The sequence below is a fragment of the Ciconia boyciana genome, chromosome 2, assembly GCF_034638445.1.
Source record: "Ciconia boyciana chromosome 2, ASM3463844v1, whole genome shotgun sequence".
NCBI lineage: Eukaryota > Metazoa > Chordata > Aves > Ciconiiformes > Ciconiidae > Ciconia > Ciconia boyciana.
Window position 1 is genome coordinate 158,588,304 of NC_132935.1, and position 19,366 is coordinate 158,607,669.

Genomic DNA, 19,366 nt, shown 5'->3' on the forward strand with positions numbered 1-19,366 from the left:
AGGTTTAGGAGCATGTTCTGTGACCCTGGGAAATTTACTTCAGTGTTTCTGCCCTTTCATTTCCCATCTGTGAAACGGCAATGATAGTTGCCTCCCCTGCAGAAGTAATGTGGGTACTTTCAGACAGTTGGACAGAAGGAGCCATAGAAATACAGAGATTGTAAGGGAGCAAATTATATTCCTTTTATGGTAATCATATTCTCCTTTCTGTTGAGGTTTATTTAAAGCAAATTAATTGCAGGTGTGAAGCTTCATAGGCATAATTTAGATTTCAAGAAAGGGGGTAAGGAGGAGGAGATGGGGGTGGTTGTATTTTAAGACCTAGAAGACACCATTAAGTAGCTGATAATCCTCAAGAAGGATTCTTTGTAGAGTGAATTTCTTTATCTTCTGCTATATTTAGAGAGCCAGGTAGAGTAAATATTTCATAATTAAACATCCTCTTTTTTTAAAATGTTTGATTTCTTAGCTATGTTTCCTTTCAAAAGCATACCTGCCTCCATCATTCCTGATTCAAGCAATGTTTAGCATCACATGTATTTTCCAAGATTTCCTCCAGAGCTGAAAACCTACGTCAGTCCACACCAGGTTGTACCCAGCCATTTCCCTGGGATTTCATTGAGCACCTTTGGCAGCTGGGAGCTGTAAGAAAAGGGATTAGCGAGTATTTGTCTGACACACACTGATCCCAGCACCTGCTGATTGGATTGAAGTAATCCTTTTACAAGTTACAAAACTCTATTATCAGAGCATTAAGAGAGGGGGAGGCAGTGATATACACCACATCAAGGGTATATTAATTTAGGTAAACAGAACATAGGTTGCCATTTAATGTACTTGTGAATTACAGTCATTCTTGCAAAAGTTGCACGATAGTCTAGTTTGATAGATAATGTCATAAACTGCTCATGCAAAGCTGATACTTCTCTAGAAATTCAAGGACAATCATTTAAAATTATTTTAGATGGCATGCTTAAAGCATGACTGTGCTCTCTGTGTACATGCTTAGTTGTTTACGATAATCTTTACATCTAAAAATATAAAATTGAAACTATGGAATGTCCTTTTTTATTGTTGGCTGACATCACCATGGAGGTTAATTTATTTCCGAATAATACAACCTCTTTGAAACAATATAAATATATTATTCTCAACCAGGCTGAATGGTTGCTTTGTCAGAGAATTGCCTCCCTCTGGTTTTTTTTTTAGTTTTCCTTCATCACCTACCATATTATGTATGATATTAGTAGTATTTAATGCCAAATTACTATTAAAGCTTCATAGTAGTTTAAAATACTGGATTGAAAATGCTTCAAAACTACTCTTTTCACTGGTGTAGTCAAGTACTGAGAAATACGAGAAAAATTAGATCAAAACACATTATGGTAGTAACATGGCTGCAAACACTGAGGAGGAAAAAGTAATTTCTCAGTGTGTTTTATAAAGACAAAATACAAATTCCCAGGGTTTTATTTCCTAGATTTTTTCATTTGTGATTACCTTATACAGTTCTCGCTGATAAGATCAGGAGATCTGGGATGGCACAAGACAAGTTAGAAAAGAGAAAGGAGCCTTCAGCCTAAAACGACTGACTAATCAGATGATGAAATCCTGGCTCCAGTGAAGTCAGGAGTGTTGCCATTGACAGCAGCGGATGCAGAACGCTCCCCAGGATTGAGAATATGTGAGACTTTATAGCCAGATGTTAATTTACTAGGATTTCTTCCAGATACAAGTTCTGTGAGATACTGACAATAAGTTGCCACAACAGAATCTTTTATATATATATATATAAGAATATATATATAAGAATATATATATATATATATATATATATATATATAAAAATGTAACTAGCCCAATAAAGTCACACTTCTCTACAGTTAACATTGAAAACTTGATTTGCCATGTTAGGGCTAAAGCTAGTGGTTTTAACAGCAGTTATGGAGTGACATTTCAGAGGTGGAGCTGGTCTCAGTAACAGCTATAGGCTCTGCATTATTGCGAGTTGGTTGGATCAGAAACATCTGTGGTGCTTTAGCAGAACTATAGCTATTAGAGAAAACTGTGATTTTCTTACTGTGTTAGTTGATTGAAAGACTTAAATTGGTTGAGATAGTGCATCCTCTCCTTATTGAAGGTCTGCTTTGTTAAGGAAGAAAGGTAGGAAAGGTATGGGCATAGTTTGGCTCTGCTCCTGTGTTTTCTTCTTCTACATGGGGCACCACTGAGAGCATTCTTCATGGAAACGTGTGGTGACCTCCCAGCCTTCGGTCTCTGCAAGACCACCACAGAAGCTCAGAGAGAAAGACCGACCTTCTGTAAACAAGGAAGAGCCCAAAGTAACTTCAGCACTACTATGAACCTGTGTTAGGTGATGTGAGAAATGCTTAGAAAATGTGAAGAAATATTGTGGTGCTCCGCATGGTCTGAATATGGCTCAGGATTCTCATAGTGACACTTATCTCAGGGAGCTTTATTTGAGCAGATCTGGACAAGTGTGGGTGCACCAAAATAGAAGAATAAAGTAATCATAATTTCATAAAAGAGGAGTGGAGAGAAGGAAAGAGGAGAAGAGAAATGAACCTTTCTATTGCTATTCCCTGAGTCCAGACTCCAGCCCTAGAAAATAATGGACCATATATTTAAAAAGAAATTGCTGATTATCTAGTGAGAGATTTTTCAAGGGCATAAAAGGGAGATAAGTGTGAGGGTCTCATTTAAGAGGATGGGGAAGGCTGGTGTCTTTCCTTTGTGCGTTTGCTAATCTCCTCCATCCTTTCCATTGGGTAGCTGCACAATGAGTAAGAATGTGCATAATTTTATAAAGAATAAATCTTGCCTGGACAAACTTGATTGCTTTTTATTTAACTAAAACTACAAAACCAGTAGAAGAAATGAAAACAACAGATGTAAAATATCCAGATTTTAATAAAGCCTTGAAACTGTCTCATGAATAGTTAATTGAAAAATTAATGTCAATTTTTTAGAAGACAATTATGTGGATTGAAATGTGGCTAAAGGATGATATACAGAAAGTAATGATCAAAAGCTATGTATGGGAGTGGCTGGCAGAGTACAGGAACTGCTGTTAGATCCAGTTATATTTAACTTTTTAAATAATGATCTGGAAGTGGATGGAAGTGACTTAATGACTTTTGCAAGTGGTATCACAGTGTAAAGTTCTGCACAGAAGTGATGACAGAGGAGTAATTCAAAAGTCTGAAAACCTTATACCTGAAAACACATACAACAAATAAAGTTAAATTATCTTTGAAGAAAAGAGTTGCAAGAAGAGATGTCTATAGTTTGCATAGATCCATTAATTCATGATCTGTGAAGACACTGAAATATATACAAGCAGAAATTATTCAGGACAGCAATATTCTGTGTAAGCAGAGTAAGGTTGAAATAAATGGATTGGTGACAATGGGTAGCAAATTAAGTTTGCAACAGAAAAGCAATACTATCGGCATCCCTATGAAAAAGCCATCTCAAATGAGTACTACTATTCCTTACTGAAAATATTTGAGTATTTCCAGAAATACAATGTATAGTTCAGAACAGTTCGTGTCCCAAGCAATAGTCATGAGCTGTGTTTTAGGCTTCTGTTTCAGATACAGGGCACCTAAATGTTAGCAAAGTTTCTTAGTGAAGTACAAGACACAAGGCATTATTTGAAGGCCTGGAAATGTGTAATCAGATAGGCTATTTCTGTCTCTAACTTCTATAGCACTTCAAGTAATATGAGTGGGAACAGAGAAATTTACTGTGAAGCCACTAATGATAAGGTATTAAGCCAGAAAAAGGAAGGAGAAAATCTTGTGCTGTGTTGAAAGTAAATTGGATTTATGCAGAAAAGTTTTCCTCTTACATATAGTCAATGCAATATGTACTGTAGAAGACAAAGAAGTTTAAGCAGAATAGCAAAAATGCTGGGGTGTCCTGTGCCAGAACAATGTAGCCTACAAGTTAGCAAGGAACTCAGGCAAAAAAAGCCTTTACTTCAGTCAATTGGAGGGAATAACAAAACAAATTCTTTCGAGTATGGTCGTTTAGTGCACAATTTGCTATATAATAGCTAAGGCCAATTCTCTCCTCTCCAAATTCCTCTGAGGAACCCAGTGAAGCACCACGGCACTGCCTGGCCCTCTGCACCTGGAAGAAGCGGCAGCAGTTTGAAAGCAGTGGCTCTCACACTGCTGATGAAAGGTGTGGATTTGAGTGGTCACCGTTCACGAGGATTAAGATAATGTCCCATCCACTTCTGCAGCTGACATTTGAGATTCGATTAGACCTGTCGAGGTCTGTCAATTTAACAGTTGCCCATTTTTCATTGAAAGAGACATCCTCGGTCGTGAAAAGAATGTCTAATCAAGTACCATTTTGGAAGTACGTTGTCAAAAATAATTGCTTTTTGTAATAGCTGAGCATCAGCTAATAAAATAGGTGTTTTTAAAACAAATATCTTGACAGATGCAAACCATAGTATCTCTGAAGAAGGTATTTGGAGATTGACCAGACAATTAGAATGTAATTGTTATATTTGTTAACCTTCATTTAGTCACAGAGCATGCACTGGATGCCTCTCCTTGAGTAAAGAAAAAAGCAAAAAAAACCAAAGTGGTTTGACACCATATTAGAACATCAACCGAGCGCTCATGGAGCTTTACCAAAGGCAAGCCAGGCTGCTGTGCTCTGTCTTTGTGCCTGTGTTCAGGCACACTGAATCTGTCTTAATATTTGCCACTGGCACTGGTTCTCTTGGCCAGAGATTCATTGTCCCTGGGACAGTTTTTCATCTTCTGGCTGAAAGCTCATCTCTTGCCTTACGACTGGCATGTCTCACACAATAATAATAGAAGTTACAACACATCCGCCCTCTCCACATAACATCGATGCACCCTCCTTATCCCCATAACATGTTTGGTAGCGAGAGTATCTCATCTGTGCATACAAGAGAAAGTATGAACTAGGCTATTGATTGTTCTTGCAGGTGAGGCCCTGTGGAAGGAAAATTAAGCCTTAATGAAATTTAAGGTACATCAGGAGATCTGGCCAAGCAGACAGTGTTTGTTTAAATAATAGCGTATACTTGGGGTTACAGGACTTGTCTTGATGTGGACATATTGGTGAGACTAGACCTCTGCCTTTTTCAGCAGGCTTTGAGGAGCATTACAGTAGCGTAACAATGGCGACAACCTCTATTTATTTTACCTGCTGCTCTGGGACAAGGACAATCACGTGCATGTTTGACATGTTGGTAATGAATTTCTTTTGTACCAGGCAAACGCTGCAGAATGTCTTATGAAAACATCCTAATTAAGAGGTGGATTTGAGTAGACATACAATCGCTAAAATATCAGAAGTTCCACTCAATTTAATGTACATCCAGCAGCTCCCAAGAGAGTGTTTCAGAATCACTAAGCTTCTGTTTAGCAAAATGGGGATGAGTGTAGGGGCTCTGAAGGACTGTAAATGAAAGATTACTTAACTCTGAGGGAATTGTCTGACTTCTGAATGTTTTAAAGCAAGCTTCTTTCTTGGTAGCTTTATTAAACGTGCATAAAGCAGATGTTTATATTGCACAGAGCCTTCCATGGGTCTGTTCAAATAGTCAAACACCTTTTCACGATCTGTCAGGAAGTGCCCTGTGAATCTGATCTGTGTGTTCTAGGTGTTGAGACTACACGAAAAGTGGTTGTCCGGTTAAAGTAAAGATTTCAGTTTGTTTTCATTTGAACATTCATTTGTCTTTACAGTCAGGATTCCCTGACAAAGGAAGGTAAAAGTAAAAAGAGTATTCCTTTTTAAAGAGAATGAGTTATTTAAAAATTCATGTGCACTAAAAGCAATCCAATTACCTTAGCTGTGTCACATTTGACCATTTAAAAAGAAAATAAAATTTATTTTTAAAATATAATCCTTGAAATCATCAAATAGGCAAGTTGGAGCCAATGGGAAACTCCTTGCTACATACAGCCTTGCCTTAGGAATTAAATGTTCACAGCCCTTTTCCTACAGCTTTGTGGATCTCACAGTATTTTGGAGAGATTCAGTGTTGGCAGATCTGTATATCTGCATAAAATGTCCCTGAAATCTATGGGACATTGGTGACGGGCATGTCAAAATGAATCAGATTATAAAACTGCGGTTTAAAATGGGAAGATGCTATGGGCTGGTCCTTGACTGCCTGATCTCTGCCTGCTGCATGCTAAACAGCTTCTCTGAAGCCAGGAGTCTTGGCTCAGTGTTATTGTAAGGTTTTGCTGTTTTTTCCCTTTGCCTCATAAAAATTCTTATATACCAACTATTCTCTGCTCAGGAGGGATTATCTCTTTTTTAATGTTCAGTATACATGTCCAGGCACAGATTTACTAGGAGACGAGAACGGGATCTTTAGCCTCCCTCCTTTCCCCAGTAACAACAGCCTTTCGGCAAGGACAAGCAAGCTATCAGAGGATGGTTTTCTCTCATTAACTTGCAGGTTAAGGCTGGGAACACGTTAGCTGACGCGCTCCCCTAGCACACGACGGGGCCACGCAGCTCTCCCAGCTCCCCATCCGTCAGGTCGCGGCTCTGTCCACTGCGATGCTTTTTCCTTCATTATAGAAAAGAAGCAATCACACAGTAGGTGTTTTGATTGTATCTAGGCCACCACTATTTTTTACCTCCTTTAGAAACCTTTCTTCTAACACGATATATTTCTGCGTCCTTAAAGATATTCTTTCTGGAAGCATCGCTTCTTGAATTGCTTTTCAGTAACAGGTTTGATTTACAAATCTCATCTAGAGACACCCACACCCCACAAACCCTGCACAAAACAAAGCTGAGTGTCAGGGGCTCTTTTGTAACCGAAAAACCATTCAAGCTGCAAGAGAGAGCAGTCTCCTGCCTCGCTGGTGGGGTGGGCAGCACGGTGGAGCGACAGCTTTAGCAGCGTTCCCATTTGGTGGAAGACAAGCTGCAAGCTTTTTGCACCTTCTGTTAAACCTGCTGAGAGGGCATGCGAGCCTTTCTTCTTTAAAGCATGTTTGGGAAGAGCTATTCAACATAACGGAGATTGTCTAAGGAAAAGGTTTTGTAAGCAATTAAACTGCTTTTTATACTTTTCAGTGAATCCTTTCCAGGAGCTTTTTCTAGACGAGTGTTGCTACAGATTGGGCTGTATTAGTGAGTGCTCCAGTGGGAACCGCTTTGACTGCTGTTTGGGCCAGAGGCACCCACAGCTCTGCTCCCAACCCCTGTCCAGACCCTGTGCCTGTCCCCTGAACAGTCTGTCCCTTCTTTAATCTGTTTAAGGATGTTAACTTCAACCTACCTTGTAAAGGTAATATGGAGTTTAATTTACAAGTACGAACTGGGTGTAATGTGATTATTCTGCTGCTTACTGTAGGAGAAGATGACAGGCTCTGACAGGTAATTTGGCTGTATAAGTAGGCTTACAGTACCAGGTGATCACTTTCTTACTTTTCATGTTAAAGGGAGGGGATGATTTCTGGCTTTCCCCACCCTTCCTCCTGTCTGCTCTCTTCCCTTCACCTACTGCATTGATTTTCAGGTCCATGGGGTGAAGGAATAGGGTTTTAGTTCGCTTTTGGCAAACCTTTGGAGCTGCCATACTGAATCTCTAGCCTTGGGAGATCTGTAAAAACTTAAGACCTGCACCAGTATACTGTGATGGGCCATCATTCCTGCCACAGCCAGTTAATTTTTCTTTGGTGAGGCTTCTCCTAACACTGTTGACTTTACTGAATGCCAGGTACAATCTTTAACAACCTATATTAATATTAATTTAACAGCACCTTCTCAGTTCAAGGCCCTCTCTGTGCCAGTCCATGTGCAGGATGAGTTCCTAATGACCTGGTACTTGAGTCGTGACACTTCAGCCTGGCAATTTTTTAATTCTCAACAGCTGTATCGTTGTGAGTTGCATATGTGCTTGAACTTTACTTTCAAAAGCCTTCGGTTTGACGTGAGCTGTTGTTGTAGTAATTTTTATCAATGGACTTTTGTTTCTTTTTCATTGCCTGATGAAAGAGACATTTGGGCTTACATTTTCTAGGTACTGAAGCAGAAATATTTTTCTCCTGAAGCTCAGTAGCTGGGGGTTTCAAGCATTTCTTCTCTGTTAGCACTGGTACATGTTAGCGTTCTCATTTTGTATAGCACAAATAAGCTTGAAGTTAACTCTCTTAAGTGAATGAATTAGTCATAAGACTGAGTGTGTTTTGTCCCCAAAGCTCAGGATTCCTGTGCTTTCCATCCTGAGATACATCCTTTTAGCTTAGCTCTGAGCCTAGCTAAGTCAATGCTTAATACCGTATTCTTTTAATTGCAGTCCTACATGGAAGATCATCTGAAAAACAAGAATCGTCTGGAGAAAGAGTGGGAAGCTCTGTGTGCTTACCAGGCTGAACCCAATGCCACCACCATTGCACAGCAGGAGGAAAATGTCCAGAAGAATCGCTCACGGGCTGTAGTACCATGTATGTACACTCTAATTTAGATGATTGCGTTTTAAGTCGTTGATACTTTTCTCAATATCCTTTGCACAGTGGTTTGAAAGCTAGAGATGACAGGCAAACAGAATACAGAGTAGCTCACGTGTACTAGAAAACTGTAGCTACAACTGTGGGTTGGGTGCATGTCCTGTTGTCATATCAGACACTGTTTAACTCCTTATAAGTTGCATTTATGTTACAAAAATGCACAACTATGTCACATAGCACTGCTGCTGCAGCTGTGCTGTCTCATGAAATTCAATAGCCAGAGTGCTTTTCAATGCTGGAATATACTTTCTGTACAAGAGTGGCATCTGTAGCCATTCAACAGAAAGAAGTTTGGCTTGTGTTTAGACAAGTTGGTATCATGTCCATCCAACAGTAATACCAGCAGTCTATAATCAGAGCTAGATGATCTGTTTATCAGATACTCAGCTGTACTGAATGAGCCCCTTTAGGCTTCAGTGGATAAGCTTGCAAACTGGCTTCTCTCTCTGCTAGGCTTAGGATAAAAAGAGAAAAAGAAAAAAAACCAACCAGCCAGTGTTTATGTTCCTAGAATCTGCTCTTTCCTGTAAGCAGCCACCTTTCTGAGCTTGAAATAAAGCAACATATTTTTCCTATGCAAATATATGTATCTCATAGATTACATTGGTAATCTATGGCCACACATTTTATTAAGCAACCAATGAAACAAAACTGAAACTGAGAATATATGCATAGTCCACAGCAACACAAATGCTCTCAGTCAGTGTGCCCACAATCCAGCTGGGTAGCTTGGCAAAAATACATAGCTATTTTAATTTTTAAAGTGCCCTGAAAACATTAATTTTCCCTGTGAGGGCCTTGAGTAAGTTCTATTCCTCCTTTAGAAATGGGGAAATGACAGGTAACACATTAAGTAAATGTCAGAGCCAGATTTAGAGTGAAGATTCTTTGGAAGTACATGATAATTTAACTGAGCCCATCAGTCCTTGCATATTTGCTTCAGCAGGGTTTGGCTGTGTTGTTTATGTACTGGCTCTGTCTGCAGTACTTTGCTGCCTAGGAGAGGAGTACAGTAGTTTGGCGATATGGATTCTCCTGAGTAAATATCATGCTGGTCAAAAGCCTTTTGGGGCAACAGCAACAGTTTGCTGACTTCCATGTGTTGTGGGATCAGGTCTGTTGAAAAGTTCTAAAGAGGTAACCATGAAAGTTAAAGAAGTGCAAGACTTCTGTGCTCTTTTCCATCCTGAAAGAATAGCATTTATCCGACATGATAGGAAGTAAAAATCGCTCCATGATAATGTGTATTGATGCAAATTGATCTTCCTGCTTAAAGTGTTCTTTTCAATATGGACTTATAGTCAGACCATCTTAAGCTGTTCCAAGTCTCTGCTCATAAATTAAGCCAGATTGTTTCTGGTTGCTGCGCTGGAGACAGCATGGGCACTACAGGTGTTGCCAGCAATTGATGCTGGTTATTCAGCTGATGTGGGAAACGTGTCTGCGTGATACAATGAGCAATAAGATAGGGACCCTCCGACTAGGCCGTTCTAGCTCTGAATCCGGATGTAACATAGCTGCGGCAGTGCTAAAGAGCAGAGATTTTTAGCTTGGGTGTCATGCCATACTAAAGAGCTGAACTATTTTCAGAGCTGAGATAGTCTGTCTCTTTTCATTATATTGTACCATGCGGATGAATCATCCTACACTGATGAGCCTTCGGTTGACAAGTCTCTGCTCATTGCTTCTTCCATGGCATGTTGTTATGCCTGTTCTTCCCATTGCTGAGTCTGGACTGAATCAGTACTACCTGGGAAGGTATTTGGACATGGACAGGGTGGCTGCAATTTATTTGAAGCTTTAATTAAGAGTATTTTAGCACATTTAAAATCCCTTAGTACTTTTAAGAGAGTAAAATGCTATTTTTTGGCTTTGTTACAATGTGGAAACTTCTATTAGAGCTATTAGTGCACTGGGAACTTTCTTTTTTTGACTGAATTGCACAAAATTACCTGCCCTCACTTTCTGAAGTTGCTGTGCACTGGTAAACAGCTGTCATGGTGTACCCTTAAAACTACTTTGATGATGGGTAGAAAGTGTGGCATAGAGTTTAAACAATATTAAATTTTGATAAGGTGATGGTTATTGTAGGCTCTAAGATCAGATTGAGATGAGAAAGAGCCCAGTTTGCCCACTTCTTTTTGACTACATTTGACATTAAAACTATAGCAAAAAGTCACAGATTTGCTTCATAATAAATTAAGAAGCAAAGCTGATATGGTTTTGATATGCTACAAAGTTGTTATGCTACATTCAAAGTATTCTCACAGAGTAATGCTTTGTTAGCATTTACTTACCCCTTTCATATTCATCATCACCTTGACAAGGTAGAACAAGATTGCCAATTCATGTAAAAGATTTCACCTTAGGAAGGCTTCAAAGAAGCTTTAATATCGTGTTGTATTTACTTTGCATTTTCCTTTCTTAACCAGTCTTAAAATAATATGATATTATTTTTTACTGATTACACAACTGATGTAATTTCTAGATTAACATTACCTTTAATCTCACAGATTTATCAGAGTTTACTCTTATACCTTCTCTATTTACAAACAGCTTTTAAAATACTTGGTAGCAGAACACCTCGACATGGCACTTAATTAATTACTAGTTTAAAAATTCTAACAATTGAAGTAACTCGGACCTTCTAGATTAACAAAACTGCATCATTTTATCCAACCAGCAAGCAGATTGCTATAATTTAGGGCAATGGGATACCTTTTTTTCTGTATGAACACATGAGCAGCTCAATTTGTTGATGTCCAAAAAAAAACTTTCCAGACTTCATTTTCTCTTCTTGCATCTCTGCAAAATAAAATCATCTCAATGGGGTCGATACTGTATGTTGTTATTTATGTATACCATAGATACATATAGGTATTTTAAACATTTGGCAGACAACTTTTTGCAGTGTACATCTGTCAAAAGCTGTCTACCGTAGCTGTGTCCATGGGTCATGGTATATGTTAGAGCAACCTGCTTACCTCTGTGCTTTGATTTTCCCCCAAAGGAAAGCAAAGCGTTTGCGGGCAGAGTGTGCACTCAGCTCTGAGGCTTGTGTGCAGTCAGAGCAGAGCCAGGGGATGTGCACCGAGGATGGGCACACCTGAGCAGAGGGTGCTTGCTCTGGGTGTGTGCATTATCCCTATCAGTAATGCATGTACAAATAGTGCTCTGGAATAAATGAACTTGATTTCAGTTCAGATCTATGAAGAGTTCCAGTTTGTGCAAATAACCTATGGGCAAAATAATGATAATCAACAAATTATGATTCTTCACAGTCTTCAGACTGCTCCACTTTTGCTCCTCAGTAGTTCTTCACTTTCTTACTTCAGTGTGGTTCTGTACAGTGCTTTGTATGGAAGAAAAAATATCAGCCTAAATCTAGAAGGAAGAGAATGATGATCCAGGCAGAATGTGCCAAGTTGATTGTTGTGAGATTCACTCTGCTCTGTGATGCTTGGATTCAGACAACCCAAAGTCGCCCATACTCCTTGTGTCCAGCCTTTGTTTGTTGGTTCTGTTCCTTCAGAAGTATCTGACTAAAAGGAAACAGAAGACAGAGGGAATTAGGTAAGATGGGAGTCTTATTTTTCCAAGCTTTCAATCCCCATTGGAAAAACAGCAAAAGTAATAGGTCTTCATTAAGTCACAGGGCCACTGTGAGATAAATAGAAGGCTGTGAGATGGCATACTACTGTAGTATTGGTGGCTGTTTCAATAATCCAGATAGATATGACATTTTGCACTGAACTCAGTTGTTTAAAAACAGGAATCTGGTGCCATTGGAGATGCCTGAAGTATTCAAGGCACCCACGCAGGGCTGGTAGGTATAACACAGGCTCTATGGGAGACCTGTGCCCTCCTAGCTGCTAGCCTGAGTGTCCTTAGGGAACCTCAGATCTCACTACAAACCTACACTGAGGCATTGAATCAAGTTCTCTGTGCATGATTCTGTGATATCGTAGATTAAGATGCCTAAATTTAAGTATCTCCATGTAGCTGCCTCCATGCAAGCCAGGTATCAAAGCACCCATTACAGCCAGTGAAGAGCTAGTCAGTGCAGTGGCATCAAGAGATCTGTGCAATGACCAAAAGCAAGTTTTTTATTTTCAGTGAAATGAATAGCTCTAGGATGCCCTCAGATATCCTGTGTGAGCTTCAGATGCTGGTCCAATAGGATACAAGTCGTTAGGTCTTGTGTCCTATCTGTTAACGTTGTGCAATGTCTAATCGACTCTACAGTTTCTCAAATGGTACGACATGTTCATGTGTAGCCAACTAAATCAAGCCCCATTAACTGTAACCTAGTCCACATGAAGATATCTGTATGTAGACACCAAAACTTAGATTTCTGTCTATAAACTGAGTTTTTATATACTACAAACTCATGTGTTCTTGCTTTATATTTTATCCTTTATCCTCTACCCTTTATAATTTATACTTTAATTTATATTTTATACTTTATATTTTATATGTATATAAAATACAACATTGTGTTATACTTTTAGCTATAGGTTAGTACTAGCCTTCTTGTTTAGGAAGCCTCTCTCTGCCACGCATATCCATCTATATGTTTCGCTTTTCTTTCAGCTGTGGCTTTGCTGGAGCAGTAGCAAATGCAAAGTAGTTCAGCATTCAGCAGTAGCTATTGTAGATATTTGAAATGATGACTACTTGTAGCTTGGCCAGATTGCAGTAGCTAGTAGCAGCATTTGTCTTTTCTCTCACTTCCTTATTACCCTCCCTCTCCTCTCCTATTTCTTCATTCATCGTTTTTTCTTGCTTTTTAGATTGATCTTATATATCTTCCTTTTCTGTCATCCCCTTCCTTCCTTTTATTTCCTGCTTCTCCTGCTTCTCTTTCCTTGCTTCTAACATAATCAATATGCATTTTACAAAAAAAAAATCTTGTACATTTGGCATTTTCCCCATAGTTGCTTAATGTTAACGTAACAAACTGGTGTCCATGGTATTCTATTTTTTTCCCCCTTCTTTTTCTGCCTGTTTCTGAAGAGCTATTATGCTAGTTCCTAGAAGCTTTGAGGTGATAACAGGCATAGACAAGCACAATCTGTTCATTGTCAATATGAACGCTTGATGCTGCCACTGAAGCACACATGGGTGCAAACTCTTGATATATGCAGAAAACACATGTACAACCTTTTTTGCACCCTTTTTTTTTTCTGAGCGCAAATACAAAGTCTCACCACCTTTTCACCACCAAAGCCCTAACATGTCTCACCCTCTGATAAACCGTCCAAGACAGCAGGATAATGATATGGTATACTAAGTCAGAGGGTCTGGATAAAGCATTATGTTTTAAAAAAAAAGATCCTGAAGTTACTGATCTGACACTTGACTTTTATTGGAGAGTCACACTGACATCTGTTTGCTAAATACTAATGAATCACTGTCTGCTCTCTCTCCCTCATCCATTTGAAAACATTTCACACATTTTCATTGGTGATTAGTTCAAACACTTTTGCAGTCCAATGAATGGGACTTATCCTGAGTGCTTACTTAGCTTAAGATACATGAGAGACCACATTTAGTGCATGTAACCTGCATATTTCCTGCATAGCCAAAAGGTTTCAGAGCTGTAGTTCTTCAAGCACTCTGTGACAATGCTCATTGTAAAGCTTTCTATACAAAATCTTGGGTAGCCAGCCCCAGGATCTCAGATGTCACAAGTTCACTTTTATGTTTCGGATTTTTTGTGCAGTGGTGCCAAAGTAAGGTGGAAGTGAATAACGTGCATGTTCACGTGTTCCCTTTCTCATTTTCTTCATCCTCCTATTGTGTTGAAACCTTACCAGAGGAAATAATTTTATGTGAACAGTTAAACATAGAATTGTCTAGGTTGGAAAAGACTTTTAAGGTCATCAAGTCCAACCATTAACCTAGCACTGCCAAGTCCACCACTAAACCACGTCCCTAAGCACCACATCTACACGTCTTTTAAATACCTCCAGGGATGGTGACTCAACCACTTCCCTGGGCAGCCTGTTCCAATGCTTGATAACCCTTTCAGTGAAGAAATTTTTCCTAGTATCCAATCTAAACCTCCCCTGGTGCAGCTTGAGCCCATTTCCTCTTGTCCTATGGCTTGTTACTTGGGAAAGAGACTGACACCCACCTCTCTATGGCATCCTTTCAAGTAGTTGTGGAGAGTGATAAGGTCTCCCCTGAGCCTCCTTTTCTCCAGGCTAAACAACCCCAGTTCCCTCAGCCGCTCCTCATCAGACTTGTGCTCCAGACCCTTCACCAGCTTCGTTGCCCTTCTCTGGACACGCTCCAGCACCTCAATGTCTCTCTTGGAGTGAGGGGCCCAAAACTGAACACAGTATTCGAGGTGTGTTCATTAGCACTCGGCACATTCACTAGTGCCGAGTACAGGGAGGTGATCACTTCCCTAGCCCTGCTGGCCACACTATTTCTGATACAAGCCAGGATGCCATTGGCTTTCTTGGCTACCTGGGCACACTGCTGGCTCATATTCAGTCGGCCGTTGACCAATACTCTCAGGTCCTTTTCCGCTGGGCAGCTTTCCAGCCACTCTTCCCCAAGCCTGTAGCGTTACATGGGGTTGTTGTGACCCAAGGGCAGGACCCGGCACTTGGCCTTGTTGAACCTCATACAATTGACCTCGGCCCATCAACCCAGCCTGTCCAGATCCCTCTGCAGAGCCTTCCTACCCTCAAGCAGATCAACACTCCCGCACAACTTGGTGTCGTCTGCAAACTTACTGAGGGTGCACTTGATCCCCTTGTCCAGATCATTGATAAAGATATTAAACAGAACTGGCCCCAGCACAGAACCCTGGGGAACACCGCTTGTGACCGGCCACCAACTGGAGTAAACTCCATTCACCACAACCCTTTGGGCCCGGCCATCCAGCCAGTTCTTTACCCAGCAAAGAGTATGCCTGTCCAAGCCATGAGCAGCCATTTTATCCAGGAGAATGCTGTGGGAAATGGTGTCAAAGGCTTTACTAAAGTGTGGGTAGACAACATCCACGTCCTTTCCCTCATCCACTAAGCGGGTCACCTTGTCACAGAAGGAGATCAGGTTAGTCAAGCCGGACCTGCCTTTCCTGAACCCATGCTGGCTGGGCCTGATCACCTCGTTGTCCCAAACGTGCTGCATGATCGCACTCAGGATGATCTGCTCCGTAACCTTCCCCAGCACCGAGGTCAGACTGACAGGCCTGTAGTTCCCCAGATCCCCCTTCTGGCCCTTCTTGTAGATGGGATTTGGGGGTTTTTTTGCTAACTTCCAGTCAACTGGAAAGAATGCCTCTTCATTCATTTGACATGATTTGTTCACCTCTAATCTTATTCCAGGAGAAGGTTGCTCACATTGGTGGGTTAAATTTTGCTGATGCGATTGAGTGACTATAAACAACACTCATACAAGCACACCTTTGTCTTGCTCACATATTGAACTGCCATGACATTACTGGTGAATAAACCCAAGCAGAGTCCAGACCCTCTGTCTCTACTTTCCTGTGTGGTACTTACTTACATTTATTGTTGCTCATTATTAAAATAATTATTAGTACTTAATAGTTTAAAAAGCCAACTTGTAATTCTGCTGTTAAGAATGGTGTCACGGACCACTAGACCAGATACGAAGGGGGACAGGGTGTATTCATGTACTCTTACTTTGTCTGTTTGAATAAATGGTGGAAAGATCCTCTCAAAACATCAGTATCCATGTTCAGCTGTAGAGGGTTATAGAAAGGGCAGCTCCATGACCTCTCACCACAATATACTGTGCAGGGTAGGTTTGCTGAGAAGTATCAATTGTGCTGGTTATGTATCAGGTACAAGTTGTTTGAGATTCATATGTAAAGACTTAGACATCTCTCGCATAAATTATCTGCGTGTGGTCTGGTCTTTCTTTCTTTAGTCAGTGGAAAGAAACGGGCACTTCTCAAGTGCTATTTGGCCTGTTTGAGACAGCTACATCAGGGCAAGATGATTCATGACATAGAAATGTTTCTTTTCTCGTAGCAGAAAGTGAGTCTGGATGACTGGAACAGATGCAGACATCTGCATTGTCACCGTCTAAATGCAGACAAATAAAACCCATCCATTACATATGTCCTGAAGTAAAAAAAAAAGGACTGGAGTTTGAGGTGTACCTGTTCTAAACATACTTGAGCTAGCACCAGTAAAAATACAAGGTAAAAAGTGATAAAAGAATCTTGATGGTGGGCAAACAACATGAGTAAGTCTATGTCCAGAGCTGCTGTTTTCTTTACTAGTGGTGTCTGAACTAGCGACATTACCAGCAGTGTAAGATGGCTATATGTGCTCTGGTCGTACTTTTAGATGCAGTTGTTATTGGCACTTTCTCTCTCCCACAATCATCCCCAAGTCATATCGTCTCCCCTCATCACTAACGTAGCACCACACAGCACTTGTCTTTGATCAGGACAGATTAACTTTCTGTCCAGCTCTGAACTGTACTTCGATGTTCCTGCTGTTCATTTTATAGATAAGCCAGCTGGACAAAGTCCATCAGCTTACTTCTTCCAGGACCCTGCAAACACAGGAGTGTTTTCTATAATACTGTATTTTCCAGTGATTTGCCTAGTTTAAATCTTAAACTCCCTGAGCAGTAGAGATTCCCCTTTTTCCTACGAGAGGTTGTAACACATTATGATGCATCTCATGAAGACATGCTTTCTGATATTCAGCCTCTGAAATATCTTAGAGCTTCATTCCTGAGTCAGGCTGTGACTCTGTGGCTGTATCAAGACTATGTGCAGTTAGGAGTCAGAAGGAAGTTTCCTTTCTGATATTTACCCTGCTTGCCTGTCTTAAAATGCACATTGATCTGACTTTGAATTGTTTAACTTAAAATGGGTAGAATACTTGTATAGAAACTTTCTTCTCTTTATTTCTCCTTTGCAGATGATCATTCCAGGATATGCCTGAAAGCTGAAAATAGCCACGACAATTCAGACTACATCAATGCTAGCCCAATTGTAAGTATGGTAACCTATGAGAAATAATCCAAATAGTGAGCCCCTGTCTTTCCTTGTTGTTAAAATATGCTTACTTGAGGCACCTCACTGCTCAGGTTGTGCAACCCCAGGTTGTGAGCACCTCACAACACTGATGTCTCAGGCTGTCCTTTCAAATTGAAGAGAAAGAAATCTTCTACATGTGCATGCAATACCCTTGAAGTTTATGTACTAAGAAAACAAAGTCACTAGATAGTCATCGATCTACCTTGTGATACTGTCAGGGTTTCTGTACATGATATTATTAACTTACGGATTATAAATTCAATGATAGGCCCTTAGCGGAGTTTTTTCTTCTCTGAGGAGGTAAAACTTGCTTGGTTTTTTTTTGCTTTGTATTACTATCTACTGTCGTAGGAGGAATGGTTTTTGCAGTTGTGGAGAGCTGAGCTGCACAGGCTTCTGAACTTCTTCTGCAGCAGGAAGTGACATTTCCTTTTACCTCTCTTCCTCTGTTGCCCTACAGATGCATAGCTTTGTGCTTCTCTAGCTCTCCCAGTTCTTCTCTGAGCTAGCTGTTCTGAAAGCAAGAACAAGATCCCTTACCACTTGTGTATTCATTCAAACTGCAGAATAGGTCAATCCAATTTTTGCCTCCAAATACTCCAGCATGGCCCAGCTGCCCTTTCTCACCCTATGTAAGCTGAATATGAATCCTTTCTTGTCTGTGAAAGGAGATAGGGAGAAAAGGTCTCTATTTTTAGACACAAAACAGGTATGATAGAGCCAGTAGCATTGCCCTGTCATAGGGTCTCAATGGAAGTGTCATGATATCCATTTGAAGGGGGAAAAAGGCACTGTGTCCTTGACCTCCGTGAGACTGCTAGTATTGGAGTCACTTTTACTCATGGTTCTTACTCACATTAATTAGGCACCAAAAAGTTATTATAGGGAAACTATGAGAAAGAACCTAGGATGGAGAATTAGATCTCACTGCAGTGGGCTGTGTATGCCATTACCGGCTCGTTTTCCTGGGGAGTATCACTCCCCCACTTAAATCACTTTGTGTGGGCAAGGCAGCTGACAATTTGCAACAGCATGAAATTACAGGCTGCTTCCTTCCAATGTTGTTGACAATACTTTTTTCCTTAAAAAAACCCACAACTACATAGAAACTGTTCTCTGAGCTTTGTTTTTGTTACTTTCATCAGAGTTCAAAAGCTTCATTTCCTTGAACGTACAAAAAATGTTTTATTCAAAGAGTTAAAAGATGCACAGAACCCAACAAACATCTTCAGGATGCTTTTGTCTTTGGCTTAGGGTAGAGGGTAAACCAAAGCACCTGCATGCTTCAGGGATTGCCAGCTGCCATTTTAGAGAACAGGGGTAGATGCGCACAGAGTAGAGCAGGTTTTGGACTACTTTTAAGTATGTCTCTGACTAGACCAAGCTCTAGCTGGCCCCAGGATCGGGAGATCAGAGTAACTTGGTGCTCCAAGGAGCACCTTGCTTGTATCCTGCTTGTAAATCATGCACAGAGGTCCAGCTTCAGGGCTTCAGTGCTCTGTTTGCCTGTCTTCAGGGCACATTCAGACAGCTACGTTCGGTCAAGCCTTAATTTGATAGTAGAAGCTGAGAGGTTTTGTGGCAAGCACGGGAGTGGGAGGTGTTAACTGGAAGTGAGATATTGTATTCTTGTAAGAGCTTGGTTGTAATTCGCATGACTACAAAGTGGTGCAGAAGCACAATTACAGCATCTGTAGACAGTGCTAAGCCAGGTTCAGTGCTAGCAACAGTACAGAGGCTGTGTTTTTACCAAATAACCAAGGTGGGCTTC

General features: G+C 40.5%; 1 protein-coding gene across 1 annotated transcript in view; it reads left to right on the forward strand.

The window, feature by feature from the left end:
* The window catches only part of PTPRN2 (protein tyrosine phosphatase receptor type N2), a 680,315-nt gene that overhangs the window by 605,703 nt on the left and 55,246 nt on the right, over positions 1 to 19,366 (forward strand). The window contains 2 exon segments of the mRNA XM_072851628.1: positions 8,342 to 8,489; positions 17,477 to 17,550. Of these exon segments, the coding sequence (XP_072707729.1) occupies positions 8,342 to 8,489; positions 17,477 to 17,550 (222 nt within the window).